This window comes from Contarinia nasturtii, unplaced genomic scaffold (genome assembly GCF_009176525.2).
Source record: "Contarinia nasturtii isolate CC-2019 unplaced genomic scaffold, AAFC_CNas_1.1 Cnas_scaffold_2678, whole genome shotgun sequence".
NCBI lineage: Eukaryota > Metazoa > Arthropoda > Insecta > Diptera > Cecidomyiidae > Contarinia > Contarinia nasturtii.
The window spans coordinates 81804-101082 of NW_022199997.1; the positions used below are offsets into that span (position 1 = coordinate 81804).

The 19279-nt window shown below is 34.5% G+C and overlaps 3 protein-coding genes across 3 annotated transcripts in view; all 3 read right to left on the reverse strand.

The window, feature by feature from the left end:
* The window catches only part of LOC116348753 (innexin shaking-B), a 126451-nt gene that overhangs the window by 72256 nt on the left and 34916 nt on the right, over positions 1-19279 (reverse strand). The gene's annotated exons all lie outside the window — the stretch shown is intronic.
* Positions 7957-9083, reverse strand: LOC116348857. The gene is made up of 2 exons (XM_031780030.1): positions 8784-9083; positions 7957-8718 (listed from the first exon to the last, which is right to left on the reverse strand). Exons 1-2 carry the CDS (start codon positions 9081-9083, stop codon positions 7957-7959), a joined length of 1062 nt encoding a protein of 353 aa, XP_031635890.1.
* Positions 11414-12890, reverse strand: LOC116348754. The gene is made up of 2 exons (XM_031779864.1): positions 12455-12890; positions 11414-12389 (listed from the first exon to the last, which is right to left on the reverse strand). The coding sequence occupies exons 1-2, from the start codon at positions 12586-12588 to the stop codon at positions 11687-11689; spliced, it is 837 nt and encodes a 278-aa protein (XP_031635724.1). The 5' UTR covers positions 12589-12890; the 3' UTR covers positions 11414-11686.

Consider the following 19279-nt stretch of genomic DNA (forward strand, 5'->3'; position numbering starts at 1 on the left):
GACTTGATTAATGCACATGAATTACATAAAATACTTTATTAAACCACACTCTACACATGAATGTGCACTCTCGCTCACATTGCTCCTATATATATTATATCAAGTTGCTCTTATTCAATTTAAAAAAAGAAACCAAACACTTATGAAATTTCATGAAAATGCCTGGTGCTTACATTCTATGCTGGCTTTTATTTATATGAAAGTATTCATGTTAACGATGTTGTATACGCTCCTTTTTTTATTAAATAATCATCATTGTACGGCGTTAGAAATATGTTGTTGTTGAAAAAAAAGTGTGCGGTAAATGTACATTCGACGCGAACATTTGAGCATAAAATTTACAAGTGGGAATACAGACATTTTGATGTGTTTTTTCCGCTCGTTTTTCAATTTTGTTTCTGGCTTTTGTGCTTATATCTGTTTTATTGTATTCAATTTTTGTAGTTGCGTGGTTGCAAAAAGGTCAATATCGCAAACTATTTTCGAATCATACTAACAAATCTTTGGTGAACATTTTATAATTCCCATACGAATTCGATAGCTTAATCAATATAAATCGAATTCGACTAAATTAGTTCGTAATGTCCAAATGATTGCGGGTATTTTTGCTTAATATTTTTATTTATCAATAAATCGTGGATGTGTGTGTGTGTGCGTGCCTTTTCATGTCTCTAGTTTGTATTATTTTAATCGTTCATTCGGTTGCAATGAGCAAAGCATGAACGTCAAGTGGTGTCTTGATGTTGAAAATTTATTTTATCTCTTGTGTGAAATAAAACAGCGTTGTAGTTTTTTTCTGTTTGAAATTGAAACTCATAGATTTTATTGTTGTGCGTTATAAATACCAGCTCATTGCTGACCGCATGGCATAGTTTACACGGAATACATTTGTGGCTTCAATTAATTGCCATGAATGACTGCGCCATGTTCTGTTCTCTCTCTCTATTTTTTTCTTTTTTTTAATTTTATTTATCCGTTTCGCGGACAGCACAGTCTGAGTATGGTGCGAATCATATCAGGTCAAAGTAATGAAGACCGGCAGATTGTATTATGAAAAAACACGCTTGCAAAAAAAAAAAAGAAATGTAAAGCCTGTAGTAATTTTCTCTCGGTGCTAAATATAAATTTTCGCCGTCACCGTGGTCACATTGCTATTTGCTTGCCTTTTTTATTAATATTATTTTCTCTTATGTTCAGCGCTAAAGCACATGCTGATTACGATCGAGTGTATGAGTGTGAATATGTGTATGTATTTTGTTGTCTATTGTCAGCAATTTTGTGCACATGTACTTTTTACAATGTAAACAAACCGAATTAAATGCGAAATATTGGCCAAACCGCAAACTCTTTCTCATTTTCATAATCATATACATTAAACGGTAATTAATAAATGCGAATGCAATGAGAGAAAAATGTACAAAGGGCACAAAACTATGTCGCATCGTATTTATTTTTACATATTTCACCACTGAACTCTGAATACTATTCGGGTAGAGAGAAGGAAAAAAACAGTGTGAAATGATAAAAATGAAAGCGCAACGGAACAAGTAGTTGTATGCTTTTTTAAGTAGGAAATTTAATGCTTTTTTTACTGAAAGATAAAAGAGATTCACACATTCACGAGACGAATGAAACGACGAAAGAGAAGAAAGCGAGCGAAAAAAGAAAACAGAAAAACACAAAAAATGAACGGTGAATATATCCGCTTTTCTTGTTAATTTTCAACTCCGGCTTAAATGTACCGATAAAATCAGAAAGAATCACAGCAAATATTCATAAAATGTTACATTAATAAGCTTGCGCGAAGAAAGTCGTTAAAAGCTATGTCGTTAAAAATGGACCATTTTTTTTCTTTATACCGAAATTCAACACCAATTAAAGGAGAAAATAGTGTTGAAGTGTTCCTGAAATGATAAAAAACGTGTTTTATCTTGAGTTCGCCAGCAATTCTTAAACCCTTCTTAACTGATGAGAGCCTCTAATTTCGTAAAAATAGTGCTTGGGTGTGTGTGTGTGTGCATTTGTGGCTAGTTCATTTTCTTGTCTTTCTCACTCCATTCCATTCCATTTGAATGCCAAATTGTTTGGCAAATTTATAGCATACGGCCGAAAGGACGATTACCAGATTGTCCTTTTGTAAAAAGCCAAGGAGAAAGAAGCATTTGTAAACATTTTTCAATGGATGGCATTCAATCGGCTGGCAACCTAGGTAAGGTTTGATTTTAACGGCATTGCTCATGGTTTAGCAAACATATTTTACTCAGTGATTTTAATGTACACAGTACATACACGCAAAGTAAGGCACTTCATTTCATTCATTTACACCAAACATCAGAGTATTCGTCGAGTGTATCTGTGAATGTCCATTATCTTCACAACGGCATTTGTCACAATGCAGCGGGCACGCGTATAATCTAATTTATTTACTCAGTGTTATGTTAAAGTATTTTGATAGCGAACCCAATGCTCGGCACAAGTGCTGGTGCTCTTTTTTTGTCTTCTTTCTCCTTTTCTTCGCTCTTGGAATTCATGTGGGTGAATTGACACTAGACGAAACATTTTATATACAATTTGGCAAACATAAATATCAATATTAACCCAAACAGCAATTTGGTAACTTATACAACTGCAAGTGCAAAGACTATTCAATGTCTATTATGGTTAAGTGCGTATGTGCACATTAAATGATGTTGACTGTTCGAGTTGAATTCTTCATCGTCACAAATATATATACAGTACAATATAGCGTACCAAGGTTTTAGCCGCCATGAAATAGACTAAACATGGATACTTCTTATCGCAATGAATGGATCTTCTTCAAGTCTCAATGCAAAAATGAAGTAAATATAAAGTGTATTTGTGGTCGCGCGTGTAAGTGCGCGCCTATATTGCAATTTTGAGAAACGATTCAAGCGAAAATGGACTTGTTTGCCATATATATTCTATGGCAAAAAGCCGCTTCACTTTTGGCTTGAGCAACAAACGTTGGCTTTTCTGCACTGTACATATACCATTCAATGCCATAATTTCCTGTGCAAATAGATCAAGCAACACAACATACAACAACCAAAGTGACACCAACACAAACAAATCGTTCCATATCTATTACCATTATCCAGCGTTGAATAGAAAGCATGTTGCGTGTTTCTACCAAATTCACATATAAATTATTTCGGAATTAATTTGTTTGCATTTTATCTGGTGTTCGGTCTACTATTTTCTCTCTCGTCTTTTTTCTTCGCCAACTTCTCTCTCACTTGGTATTCTGTTTGAAAATGTGTCGTTCATTCTTCACTGGATTTTGGGTACACTTCGTTTGCATAGGATTTAGTGTTTGTGTACAAACATTGTATGTGTGCAAACATGGCGATTTTTCAATTGCCAAAATTTTCTTAAAGCCATCCTACATTCAAAGATTCAAACAAATTATTATCATTCACTAACATCGAAAATGACCAATTTATGCATGCGAATTTAGCTGATTCGTCTCATTTGTACATATTTCACTCGTTTGGCTTTAGATTGTGGCATTTCCGTTTGGAATGGGCCCAACGCGAAGGTATGTGTTGCGCATTGCCATTTCCGTTTCATTATTATTTTCTCAAAATGTTCACATTCAACGACAGCCATAAAATATATTAATACAAAGCATCTTATAGCTTCACCCAAAGGTAATAACCCATCCTCTATTTTAACTCTCTATCTCTTCTTCTCGCTTGCCCATATCGTTCATCTTCTTTTCTTTATTTACACATTTTTACTTCATTTAATTTTGAAACGCGCGCATACAGTGCTATAGCGCGTGTGTTCTTCGTTATTTCTTTTTATTTCGCTCGCTGTCTCTACTCGGCGAATTTTTCATTTGCTATGGCCACACAGTGATTCGCTGTTCAGCCTTGAGTGCATCTTCAAAATGCAATTTCGAGCAAAGACGAGCATCGTGAAAGGATTAATCAGCTTCGTCTAAGTACACCATCTTCGTTCAAATTGCAACTTTGTGCGCTAACAAAATGAATGGCTCAAAATGACTATGGTATATAATTTGGTGTGTGTGTATTTTTGGCGTTGCAAAGATTTTTGCGACTATAAAAAAGGTCATCAGCAGCAGCAAAACCAGCACTTCCACTACCATCATCACGGAAATGAATAAAAAAGAACAGGAAAACGATGATGAAAATTTTCTTTTTGAAACTCGTTTTTTTGTTCACCTTTTCAATACACGTTTTTTTATTATTGAATGCACCGAAATCTCATTAGTATGGAAGATACAAGCCATTTTGAAAGCAAGCATGAAATGAACCAGCCATTCACAGCAATGGAGAAATAGTGAAAGAACAGCTGTGCCGAACGACCCCAGAGAACTTTTCCAGGTGTACGTGTATGTGTGTATGAACAGTCCCCGTTCGACCAACATTGAGGTAAAGCTGTTCATACACACAATATACGATAATGCAGGTAACCACAGCCTAAAACTAATTAAACATTGCGTAATATGGAAAATGGAAATTGGAATTTATATTTGAATTTTCATTTCTAATTAGTTTTTGCCGCGCTAAAATTTTCGTATTAAACGACCTCCCGACGAAATAACAAAAAAAAACACGTCATGTGGCACTGTATATGTTATATTTTCGTGCTAATTTTGTCCAAGCGAATAAATGTTATTTTTCATATGCAATTTTTCCCGCATCAATTTGACACCGTCATTTAAAAAGTACTCGTTCAACCGCCATGCACGATCGAATCACATTAACTCATCGTCATGGAATTGCTTTTCGATTAAACTATATAAATTATAAGATGTTCACGCTGATGCTGCTTCTGGTGCATCCCATGAACGAACATTTCACTCGAATAAAATTCCATTAGATATTCTGTTTCAATTTGACTGCAACGCAATTGCACTCGAGCTCATCGTATTTCTTTCTTTTTTTTAAATGTCTCCGCTGGCATTTATGATATCAAGTTATTTATATGGCGGTAAGACGTGCCGCTCCAGTACATTTCGATCATTGAGCATATTACATACCGTATATACGTATTCTGTGAATGCATTCGCATTACTTGCTGAAGTAAAGCCCAATGCAGAATCAAATTCGTGTGTATTTCGAAGGGAAAAACATAAATCAGTCACATTTTCAGATGAAAATTTTTCATTTCTTACAATTCACATCATCAATCAAAGTGCAATCTATTGCTTCCGCAAAGAATTCACATTACTTTTAATGAGCTCACTAGTTCAAAGTAGAAAATAGCGAGTAAATGACTTTGAATCGTTGTTGTTGTTTAATGATTTAAATGCCATCGAAATTATGACATCATGAATATTTTGTGAAGACCAGCAATTTTGTGAACTTGCGTATTCTTTGGAGAAAATGATTTTTAGTAGAAAATCTATTCGTGAAAGTAACTGCAATTAGGCTTATGAGTCAATATGTACTCAGTATATGTAGTAATTTTCTTCGGTAAGCTGATTTTAAAGTTTTTACAAACTATTGAAATCGCTGCAAAGCATCCAATCAGTGTACGTGCGAGCCTTTTAAATTTCTGCATTAACATTTGCTCACGAATAACAACGATGAAAGGGAGATTCAACTAAAATTGGTAAATGTTTTTAAAATTGCGGATTTATTATATTTGTGAATTGTTTCAAAACAAAAACCACATTGTACGAATAAATACAATGGATTAACACTTAGAATATTGAGCATTGTTAAAATGAATAGTTTGTAAATGGAAATTCGACCGAATATCAGCTGCCATTGCCGAACTTGACTTAATAAATTACACAAGTGGATTAGGTAAAGAGTGTACTTATGTTCGCCTGTAAACTAGAGTATTTTCGATAACGCTATGTGATCTATTTTGAACTGTTGAGCATGTTTGCGATGGGAGGCTTAAGCGTAAAATGGGTTATTCCCAGTCATTCGTCAAGTAGAGCAAAGCCAAAATGGAAGCCATTTCATTCTGACACATTTCCAAATGATGGAAATTAGCCTAAATCGGTTTGCATGTAATGAAAACATTACAAGCACACACATATAAAAACTTTTACAGAGAAAACTGATAATCCTCACATCACCCCAACCGAACAAAAAAAAAAAACGAAAACAAAAGAAAAAAACAGCTTTAGAGAAACTAGAAGAAGTGGTTTACTATATCAAAGTGTATATGTATCGCATATTGAGTTATTTTGAATGTATATGTATATATAAAGACGTAACACGTTTCCATTGCTAAATACGATAAAAGTGTGCTGATAGCCAAAAGATTAACCAGCGCAGATAGTCGACAACGAAATAGAGCTGTTCTCTGGAAACCAACAAAAAAAAAAACACTCACACAATGCATGCGAAAAAAAAAGAGAAAAGAATGGGGAATAGAATCTAACTTGCAAACATGTAATGGTCAGAACGACAAAACGATTTGGCTTGAATTTCGTGCTCATATTCGTTTGCCTATATATTCTTGATGGAAATACGATCCTTTGTTATTCTTGTATTTTTGATTAAAATCAATCGGGATTAAATACCACGAGGAAAGTGTGAGAAAGAGATGGATAGATACGGCTTTGCAACTGCCAACTGGTTTAAAATCCAACAGCACACCAACAAAGCATTGGCGCATTCACCATTTTATTTTATTTGAAAGCTTTCTCTCTGCTCCCAATTTGAAGTTGCAGAATGAATGGTATCCTGAAAATAGTTCTCATTTTTCTTTTCGTTCATGTGCAAACATCCAAAGGACGAACAGAAGTCGAAAAAACAGCAAGTTTATGTGCGAGAATATGTGAAAATCCATTCGGATCGTAAGTTTAATACAATAACAATGAGAAGTAGCGAAACAAGTAACTAAAACTTTTCTATTCTATCTGTTCGGCTGCTGCAACGATTGAATTGAGAAGAGAGAGACAGAGAGAGAGAGAGAATGGAAAAATCTGAAACGAAAACTCAATGCCATGAAAAACTTCGATTGTTGATGCTTTGATATTTCAGCACAAAATCAGTGGATTTAACATTTCTGTCGTTGTTGTTCAAGCTCTTTTGTTGTTTGTTCGATTGCGCTTCTCTTTTATCCACTAGTTAATGTCAATGTTTTCATCTTTTCTTATTGTTTGCTGTTTGTCGTCTCTCTATCCAAATCGAATAGATGCTGTTTTGAATTCGTATTAAATTCATATGATTTTCAACAGATTTCGTTTTTTTTTTGTTCGTTCACGCTTTCCCGCTCCATCTCTTTTGTAATTTCAACCGACGAACCGAAATGCTCCAAAAAAGCCGCACAAAATCTCACATTCGACAATCATGATGTCGAAACGTGTGATGTATATAATAACTGGTATGAAAAAGAGTTATAGCGAAAACCAAACATAAAAAGGGAGTGAATAAAACACTCGGAGCCGACGATTGTTTTGAAGATTTGTCGTGTGCTTTTGAAAAAATATGAGGTTTGTTTAAAGGCATTTTCATCTCGCTGCTTATGCATTTCATATATATATGACTCGAGTATATCCCAATGCAATATAAAGCATTTTTATATTTTCGTTTCGTAAGACATATTCGAATTGTATGTATTTCTTCATACCGTTGTTATATAATGATTCGGTCATTTATTTATGTTTTTCCCGTTGTACTCAACATTTTGGACATCTTCTGGGTATCGTTTGCAAAGTGTTTCATGTATGGCCACAGCAAAGGCGACTGCCGCCACAGCAGCGATATACCACCGATGGAATGACACAGATAAAAAGCGAAAAAAGAAGACAACAAAAAAAGCGGAAGAAAAATTTAAGGGGCTAGTCTCACGATATGGAAACAACTGGAAATAATTGTTGAACATTGTTTCCATGGAAATAAAATGTTTACAAAAAAAACATTTTGCATTTAATGTTTCCATTATGGTCGCATTGCCACCAACTTATCTGATCATATTTGTGAAAAAAAATGTTGTTTTTATTTATATCATATCATATTGCCAAGATACCTCTCCGGCTGGGCTGACAAAATAGCTTTTGAATAATTCGCGAATTTCTTTCGCTTCGTTTGAATAATTGATAGGATTTGTCGATTCATTTTCACAAGTTTCATTAAAATTCAACAAAGCATCAGATAATAAAATTTCGTCTTCGTCAGATACCAAAAAATTATGTAATACGCATATGGCCAGAACACATAATTTTACATTGTTTTCACTTATTTCGATGTTAGTTCTAAGCAATCTAAATCGGGCTGCCATGATACCAAAAGCACTTTCAACCATTCTTCGGGCCCTAGAAAGTCTATAATTAAAAACTTGTTGCGATTTATCTTGATTACGAAAGTTGAACGGTTTCATTATATAGCTTTTCAGCGCAAACGCATCGTCTGCCACAATCACATAAGGTGTTTCAATTGTAGTTCCGGGCAAACAGTATGGCGACGGAATATTCAATAAATTGTTTTCAATTGCATGATATAGAGAGCTCCTGTTAAAAACACCACCATCAGAAATTCTTCCTTTACAACCGACGTCTATGTATGTGAATTTATAATTGGCATCCACCAATGCCATCAAAACAATACTGAAGTTATGTTTGTAGTTGAAATTCAGCGATCCAGAATTTTTCGGGCAACGCAAAACTATGTGTTTTCCATCTAGTGCACCCAGGCAGTTCGGAAAGTTCCATTTACTTTGAAAATCATCGGCAATTTTCTTCCACTCCTCACACGTATTTGGTACCTTTTTCAGAAAGTAATGTACAAAAAATGTATTTTGGGACAATAGAGTATTTTTGGTTAGCATACCTTCAAATATTCTTCACGAAGTGATGAGAATATTGCTTTGCAAGTGCTTGGAATTATTCCAGAAATGGTGTTATGTGGAACGCGAAACAGGTACATCAATGTTCTATATGAGTCACCACTTGATAAATATTTTAGTGTTATCATTAATCTCGTTTCTGCTGAAATTGATTTGCGCATATTTGTATCCTTTTTTGTAATCAACGGACGAACTTTTTCCAATAGAAAATCGAATTGAACGCCATTCATTCGAAACATGCCTTTAAATGCATTTTCATCTTCGCTACGCATCTGTTCTATCATTTTATGAGTGGAATTTTCAGTTTCACGTGCACGAATCCAATTTCTTACCCACATTTTTCTCTTTTTTCTTTTATTTCTTTTTTGTGTTAATAAAATGGCTACGATAACCGCGGAAGCAACAGTGTTTTTCGAGATTGCCATGTCACTCTGTAAAACTGTGGTTTGATCTGATTCTGAATTTCTTTTGATGAAAATGTATGACACATGAATTCAACCTCACCCTTCAACCTCATCCAATCTTATAAAATGTCAAATAAAAATACACTTCAAACGAAAACCAATTATTTTAATACAAGACAAATTTATTTTTCTTCTGCATTCATTGATTTACACAGCAGTAAAGCCTCTTTCACCGCTTTTTGAAGTGGAAGATTCATATCTTTTCCGAAAACATTTAAATTTGGAAGAAATTTTTTCAACTGAGATTTAAATACTGCTGATGTCCGGTAGTCATTGAACCAATAAATGTTAATTTTATTCCCATCAAAGCTCTTGATTAATGCAGGCCAATGCTTATATCCTTTCAGCTTGCACCAAACGATTTCGCCAATAACATATTCCGTGCAACATATAGCCTTTTGCGTTGTTTCATTCTTAAATTTTCCTTCCGTTTTCGATTGTTTCTAAGAAATAAGTTCAATGTAAAATAAAGAAAATGCAACGAACATATCTTAAGGTGTGAAGTAATAATAAGTACCCCATTGTTCGCATTCATTCGAATGTACTTTGAACGAATTGAGACATTTTTTGGTTCGGATCGTATAATTTTCTCTGATTTCATTGTGTTATGTGTCGATTGATTCTAGCAAAGATAAAATATCATAGTATTAAATATTTAATTGTGCGTGAACAAATAAAAAAAATACTTCATTTCTCGCGTCCACAATCATATTTTGAATGTAATTTGATGACATTTTTTCCAGATTAACCTTGGCTCGTTTTGCATGCAAAACTATTTCATCATCAGTCAGTTTTCTTTTAACTGATACTGATATATCAATTTTGCACAATTTTCGCAGAATATTTTTATCGATTATCTTTTTGCTAGTCGTTCCAGACACGATGCAAATGCTTTTCAAATTCACACGGCTATTCATTTTATTTAAATTCATAAATTATTCCACACTATCAAATACACAAATTAAAAATGAATACGCTTTTCAACACCTCATCCTCAACATTGTTCTAATGTCAATTCTCACAAACTCCTCATCCCCAACCTCAACGTCAATATTCAACGTTATATATATTTTTGGCGCGTAATCGTGACATGTGTTTGGAATTGGTTTATAAATATTTGCATTTTGATCATTTTTATCGCTAAATGTTTGTTAAAAAAATTCAAAGATGACGATTCCAAATAAATACATTTATTTTATTCATTCAAAAGGATTTCATTCATGCATTTTTTAATAAATTATCTCTTCATGTTCAAATTCAATGAATGATGGATCATACAAAATATACTCCGATGGAGTGATAGAGAAGTCAGTCGCTTGAGGGTATTGTTCAGGTGGCTCATCTGTTACAACAGGAACATCTTTTATTGCTACGAATTGTTCTTCAGTCTCCTCTTTGACCTCCTCTGTGTTATTATTCGTTTCAGTTTCAGCGATTATTAGTCCTTCTGCTTCATCCCTTTTGTTATCAGTGACATTTTCAACAACCAAAGCACGCAGTCGGCATGATGTTTTTTTATGACGAGCCATACCAGCGGAATGAATATGAGCACCGCATTCACACATTTTTCGTTTATTTTTGTGCGTTTGTTCAACGTGTCTATTCAAATGGTCTATCCTTAATGTCGAATATTTACACTTTGGCTCAGGACATTGAACCACCAACGGATTTGAAGCACAAGAACCTATTGTTGAAACTAAGCATGCAGTTTTTTCTTCATGCGTATCGACAAAGTTGTTCAATTCCATTCCAGTAATTTGATGAGATGATGCATTTGTTTCATTCGGTGAGTTTTCGGTGGCTTTTTCAATGCACAAACTAATTAAACTACGATTGTTCAGCAATGGACATGATGTTCTTTTGTGTCGAGCTAATCCAGATGACAAAATATGAGCTCCACATTCACAGATTTTGCGTTTTTTATTGTGTGTTTGATCGATATGTCTATCTAAATGATCCTTCCTTAAAGTTGAATAAGAACACCTTTTATCAGTGCATTTGTAAATGGTCAATGGCAGCAAGTTGCCAGAACTATTTTCTTCAGCCTTATCCATTTCGCTTACAGAAACAAACTGTTTTATACAACCAAACATGCACACCAAGCTAACTGTCAAATTGGATAAATCGAAGTCGTAATGTACAAATGTCAGATTTGAAAGATTCAATATTCGAAATAAGCAACGAAAATAAATATTTTCTCAAAACAAGCTATTCACAGTCTTCTTAATGTTGAATAAATAATTTTATTTGGCTGTAAACAATCATTCTATGTAAATACATTTTGAACACACTTGCAAATGGCTCATCGGTTTTGAAAAACAATATAAACAAAATAAAAGTTGAAATGGTTTGTATATGTCGTACTTATTTAGGATCTTTTTAAATGGGAAAGGTCGTGGTCGAACTCAATCGCGCAATTTTATTTATTCAAAACAATATTGGAATTCGTTTTCATCCGAATTTGTTATATCGATAGGACTTATATTGTTGCAAACCGTAAACGGCTGCAATTGAGTTGTTGTTATCAGCATATCATTACCACTGTTCATTAGTATAGCCATAATTTCACGCTTAACGGAATTTCGTTTTGATAAGTCGCTAATTTGACGCATTTCACTGGCAATGAATTGACCGAAGACATCAAGTTCGTCGTTTGTATGGCTCATAACTTCCAATGCTTTTTGCATTAAAACATTTTCATCAGATGACTGTGAGTTGGATTTTTTTCTCTTACTCGAATGTTCAATACGCCGTTTGTTATTTGAGCAAGACGGTACATCATATTGATTATCATTAGTATCGGACGAATCGGAACTCAAAACGATAGCAGCATTGATATCGAATTCAGCTAATTTTTCGATAGGTCCAGTGGATGACAATTCATTCAAGTCCAATGTTGATACGGTTGCCCCTGACATTGTATTCACGTTTAAGAATCGCAAAGAAGACTTATATTCCCATTTCGAGATGTAAGCCTCATCAGCTCCAGAGCCGCTTTTGAGTGTTCGTTCTTTGTTGCACTCTCTATTGAACTGAGTTCTTAAAGCATGCCATTTTGCGGACACGTCTTTTGAACTAACGTTCAGCTCATTTGCAATTTCTGAGAGCAGTGTTTGCTTAATATTTCTATAATTTTTCGGAATGGTTTTAGTTTAGTTTATTAAAAATAATGTTCAACATTCGAAACTCACCGATTCATGTAATTTTGAGAAGAAGGATTCCAAAGGTCAACTCTCATTTCGTAAAGTTCAATCAGTTTCCTTATCTCCTCTCTATTCCATGTTCTCGAAACCTTTCTTTTATCTTTTTGATTATTTTTCTCCATTTTTTTTATCAAAACACAAAAAAGATATAAATATCGCGAATATTGCAGACGATCACAAGCTAACAAAAGAACGACGCGTTCTTAATAATGATGGTTGAATGTTGAGGATGAGGATGAGGATGAGAATGAGAATTTAAATGATAACGCCACCTATAGATAACACATGAAATATTTGGTAAAACATAGAATGGAAACATGTTATGTTTCCGTAGATTTTATATATCCAATGGGTGGTCACATCAGTATCCAAAATTCCTCTGTAAACATTTCATGTTTCCATAGTTGTTTCCATATCGTGAGACTAGCCCCTAAGATGTTTATCAGTATGTTGGTGGTTAGAGGAAATTTTTGTAAGCCAATGAGTCTTTTGCAGCCTCTTATTCCATATCAAACTGTTCCATATAATCTTTATCTCTGTTTTTGGGATGTACACTGTGTATATATTTTTTTTCGGTGTTTCTTTGATTGTTTCGACTATTTAGTTTGGCCGTTGATTTTTCGGGAGTTGATTTCAACATGAACAATACACAGTTTATTAGACAATCACTTTTACCATAAAGATAGTCAATGTTGTTCGTTTTCTCTTCTCTTTCGCCTGTTGTTTCAACACCATTCAGATTATGATATCACTGAACGACTACGAAATTGAGCCATAACAAAGAAAATGAGGATCGAAAAAAACTACTCATCCATTATCAATGCTAATAAACAGTCAATGTCAGCAGGTCATAAATAAGATGACAAACTTTTATACTTTTCTCCATTTCGCGCAATTTTCACAGCAATTGCTCTTTTGTGTTCGTTTTTCATTCGTGGTATTTTACCCGCAAAATAATTTTGTTGTCTCTATTGATTTTTACGGCAAATTCTGCCCATGAAAATCGCACGATTAAAAGCAAACGATCGAAATTGCAGTTTTCGGCAAGCGCAATGACTGAATTCGAAATGGTAGAGGGAGCCAATGACATTGTGCTAGTCAAATCGGTAATTTGCATTTCGTGTTTAAACTTTGTGTTCGATTTTAGTTTTTTTTTACTTTCTTCACCATTCTCTTGACTCTTGAATTGTTGTGCAAATACAATTTTATCGTAAATGTATGGAGCATTGAATTGGGGCTGATGTTTGTTTGGCATTCAAAATAAAATAAACGAAAAGACAACGGAATAAGGTAAAACAGATAAGACAAATTAAAATGACATTAAAACACGAAACAGTTAAATTACGACCGCGGTATTGAACCAACTAATGCGGCTTGCCATATAACTTTTCGCTTCCAATTTTTTTTTGTGACTTACGAAAGTAATAAAACGAAAGCGCATCTATTGATTTGGCACATTTCCTTGAAACAAATGGCACGAAAGGCAAGAACGAGTAAAGCAAAGAAAAATTAGAGAAAAGAATGCAGTTCAATGAAGTGAATCGTTATGATATACTGGCTTATCGGATATGTAACATAAACTTGATATATTATTGTGGTGTATATTAGAGCCCAAAAGTGACACACTTTTTTTTATCGGTATGCTAATGACCGACGAAAGTATCCTTTATGAGCTATTTTGGCACCTGATTTTTGCCAAGAATATGTTTGGCGAAACGGAGGAAGACAAAAAAAATCGCGACAACACGAATCCTGTCAGTTTGTTTTGAAGGTAACTTCAGCCACAAAAAAATTCAAACATATTCAAATGTTATGTTCGTTTTGTATAACTCTTTGTTTAACAAAAAAAAATAACTTTTTTTCTGTCACATCAAATGGCTAATATCGTGATTACATTTAGTAAAGTATTTTCCGGACAATCAAAAGAGGAAGAGAGAAAAAAGCAGGAGGGTGAGCGGAAAAAAGCTGCAAAACATGGTCAGAAAACTTTTTTGTCACGATTGAAGTGGCAAACCTTCAACAGTCACGTGAAATGCTTTAACCATCAACCATAAAAAATATAATAAAAATATTTTGGACGAGAGAGGTAGAGAAAAAAAAAACATACAGAGAGAATTTTCGTGTGAATAAAGTGTTTTTTTAGTCTGTTAGAGTGTCGGTGTCGATTTGCACGTCGGTATCAAGAAAAGACGCATTTACCAGCTCATTTAAATATTATGTGGGCACCCATACGTGCTGCGATATGCTAAAATGTGGTGGTTAAAATTATGTAATATGTGTGTTTAAAGTTTAAATGCAGAATCACATCAACGCGACAACGAAAACGGCGACGAAAAATCGCATTTTCACAAATGAAACATTTTCCTACTTAAATAAACTTCGTCTGTGGCTAGAGCACAGTGCATTGCCAGTAAGTTAAGTGGCACGACAGAGAAAAACCACGAACAAAATCACTCAACTTTAAGCATCAGAAGCACAGTAGTGGTGGGACAATCAAGGATGAAAACCAAAAAAAATAGAACTCAACTAAATAGCGAATCAAGTTGAATGAGAGAGGAAGAAAGATGGTAAAAAAGGGATGCACCATTCTTTTTCACGATTCCACAATTTACTTGCTTTATTTCGACTTTATGCTAATAGCGAATGTGTAAGCGCCGAGAGCTCGGAACAAATGCCACATTCACTTACAATCGCTCGACAATTCGTGTGCACAAAATTCATTGTTAAAATGATAGCAGTGTCTGTTTAATTTTTTTCTGTCTTGCTCTCTTATCCTTTTCACTTCATTCAATTCCATAGGCTGAGTATGTGTGTATCTTTTTCGGGCCCGTTGTTCAACGAAAAATTCTCATTTGGCATTCAAAGTGGTGAATACATGCCAAAATGAACCTAACACTTAAAATATATTTTCATGTTGTTTTTCCTCGGTTTCTTCGCATGTGTCTCTCTGTGTATGTGCGTAGCTATGCAATGCCATCTTTTTCATTTCGTTAAAATTCGGTGTGAGCGTTTGTGTGCATGTTCTGTTTCAATGTTTTCGTTACCACATCGTGGGATGCGCTGTGCATCAACGCTTTATATGTCTAGCTATTTCCATTTCTATTCCCATTTCTATACTCACAATTCTTTTCAACTTAACTACTTCGATGCTGCTGTGCAATGCACTTTTTCCTATATATATATTTCTTTTTATCAATTGCATTGCTGTTTGGTTCAATGAGTTTTCGCACTATCGTTTACTCATTTTCTCTTTTCTCGAATTTAACTCACTAAAATGTGTTATGCATATGCTCACTGCTTAATGTACGTATGCAATACGGTGGACTTGCATTTCTGCTCATTCGCACTGAAGAGGAGAGAGAAAAACAGAGAGAGCGAGAGAGAGAATGAGGGGAGAGACTTTGATTCATTGTTCGCTCACAATTGAAAATTAAGATAAAGTTGATGACGTTAAACAAAACCATTTTTGCGATAACGATGGAACGATTCAAACATAGATGCAAATGTGAAAAATGTTTGCTGACATAATGAAAGTCGTACATTTTATTTATATAGACGAAAAATTATCGTTGTCGCACTAAGTTTTAGCTAACAAAAAAAATGGGCAGTTTGTTTTTGGTTTTGAATGCATGAAAGAATGAGGAAAATGATAAATTGATTTGAAAATTCCTCGAAAACCGACAACAAGGGACACAAAAATAAAACCCCATATGCCGAGATAGCATTCACGAGGGAGCCTCTGCAAATTCGTACACTATTCTCGATTCGTTTTTTCTCATCCGTTTGCCAAACGTAATTTACTCACTGCTCTATATGTGTATAGTGTTTGTGGTGCTTTCTAAACGAATTCGAATCGAAATATGTCAATTTTTTTATTGAATTTCTAATCTATGCACACAAAGCAATTTCTGCCATGTGTTTGCGGTTGCAATTGACGTTGTCGATTTTCAAATGTGAATTCGTCTTTTTCTCGTCTCTTTTTTGTGTGTTTGTTTATGTTTCGCTCTCTTTTCGTGACATAAATGAATCTCTAATCGAGCAAAAAATTACTTCGGTTCAGTCGGATGCATGCTTCAAAGAACCGTTGACAAAAAGCTCATTTCCATTTTTGATGCAGAATTGAAGTGAATTCAATGAGGAGCAAATAACTGCAGTTATCCGGCAGCCCAAGTGAAAAGAAATCGAAGAAGTATAAGTAGAAAATAGAGAAATGAAAAGGGAGAAAATAATCCCGAAGCAAATATTTTCAGTGAATTTTAATCTCATTTTTGTGTCAGCTTCATTTGTGGCCGGATATGAACGGAAATTAAACAATTTCCAAAGTAATGGATACTGCAACAGCAGCTTGTGATGTCTTTGAATGAGAGCTCGAACGAGAAAAAAAAACGATGTGTTTCGAAAATACAGTTTTTGATTGGATAGCCTGCAATAAATGCGAATTGTAATAGAAAACTACATCAAAGAAAAATCGGTAAAATCAAACCACACATTGCATTCTATGTTCGGCTATAAAAAGGAAATCATTGAAAATGGCTGCTTTTTTTCTCATCGATTGACGATTTCATCTTTTCAATCGTAAAAAAGTGCTAGAGTCACAATCAATAATCAGATCTTTAGCGTTCGTTTTTTTTGTCACTTGTACTAGAAAATAAAAAAAAGTACTACACACTAACTTGACATGTTACAAACGCGAGATTTGACCCATGGTGACATTGTGATTTTGTTTAGCTTTATGACGTACGGAAATTTCACCGCCATTTGATGGTTGACTGATGAATTTCACACGTCATGTGAGTTTACCAAGCCAATGTGAGCAGCTTCAAAAAAATCCCGTCTTCGTACGCATTCATACTTTGCGACGATCTGGGTCAGTTTCACGAAAAAATAATGCGAGAGCAAAAAAAATCTCAAGGTTCAGACACTGTAAATGATCCAGCAAAATGTACAAGGAAAAATAGTTTTTTGACGGCCCATTTCACTATAATTTTAATGAAAAGATGAATTATGAATTTTCATTATCGTTACATCCGGATGCAAGGAAAAACTAATTTTGCAAAGAAGTTTTTTTTAATAGAATATGCCAAAATGATTATTTTTCACGAACATGCAGAATTGTTTCCATTTTTTTCTCGTGCACTTGTACTCATATTGTGTTTCGTAAAATGAGACGGAAAAAATCGCGCATAATTTGAGGATGACAGAAGCTTATGATCACTTTTATGCACAAATAAAACGAAGGACCTGTGTTTGTCTCGGGTCTTCGGGAAGTAAGCCAAAGTATTCGCATAAATGGGGGAATTAGTTTGAAGGCCTCGGACAAGTAGCCAAAAGAATGACGACGAAAAAGTGTTATGATGAAAGTCAAATAATTAAAATGGTTTCACTTGTGTTATATGTCATGTGCAGTTTTTGGTCGGCGCATTTGAACATTATGATTCTATTGTCAGTAGTTTTTTTTGGTTTGGGCGCATTGTGTCTAATAAACGTTTCGATTATCGTATTCATGAAAATAATAAACAAGCATAAATATTTTATGTTCGCCAAAAATTGGTTATCTCGGGTATGTTGTACGCCATTCTTTTACCACACACAGACACAGCTCAAAATGTTAATGAATTTTGATTTTTCGTATGTTTTTTTTGTGTACAACCACCATACTATGGATTTTATACAACAAATAAATTATAATTGATGTCAGAACACAATGACATTAATTTGATGATGCTGCGTGTACAGTGTGCTAAATTTTGTTGAACGATATGATGCCTTGCGGTAACGTTTTAATCGACCCTTTTTCGTGTGTATACTGTACACGCTTCCAAATAGGTGCAAAGAGAAAGCGAGACGAAGCGGATGACTTTAATTAATATTTTTGAAGCTTAGAGGTTGAAATGATGGTTGGCGCGGTAAAATTTATCATATGAGGTCAGAATATATCAGCGCTAATAAATGGCAGAGTTTCGCGTATGCTCAATTTATTCACACATTAGATGTTGAAATGATATTTTGCATGCAACGAACACTGAACATTGAATACTGTGCACTGGCCAAACGAGATACACAGCAAAAGCATACTGTACTGTCGGTTTCATTCAGTAGCACAGAGACTATGGAATTGAACAACTCGAAATAATTGTCTTGCTCGATGTTCAGTTGACTTTTTAAAATTCATTGAAATTAATCGCTTCAGCATGTATGTGTATGAGCGTTCCAACATCAGAGTCTTTGGATTACGACTATATTTAAAATTTGTGTTTATAATGCATGTGATCGCATCTTCGTGTACGGACAGGTGAGTATGTGAATACGCTTTCGCTTACTCATCTATTATTGTTCAGAGGCTTTATACTCATTCCATCCCTTGATATCTTGAAATGTGATGTGTACTCACAGAATCGAGCAGAATTACTCTTGACACATTTGAAATTTATGAAATATTCCATGTATCATCCAAACTGTCCGACATACTTAGCGTCTAATTCCGAATTGTCCTAAATATCGTTCAATGTTGTGTATGTGTGTGTGTGTGCGATTCACTCCAAAAACATTGTGTTATTTATTTAACATGAGCTCGCATTTTGTGTTGTTTCGAATGAGTGGCCATTTAAAATTGAAATATGTAAATGTAAAAAACTATCGAAAATTGATCGAAAATGTAGCCCATTTTAAAAGGAAAATCGTCACCATCCAGCCGTTGCGTACTAGGGCAAAGTGATTGAAACAAAGACAGCCCATTAAATTGAGTACATCATAAAAAATTTACAAGCGAAAAACCGTGACAAATTGAAAATCGATGAACCAATTTCAAATGCA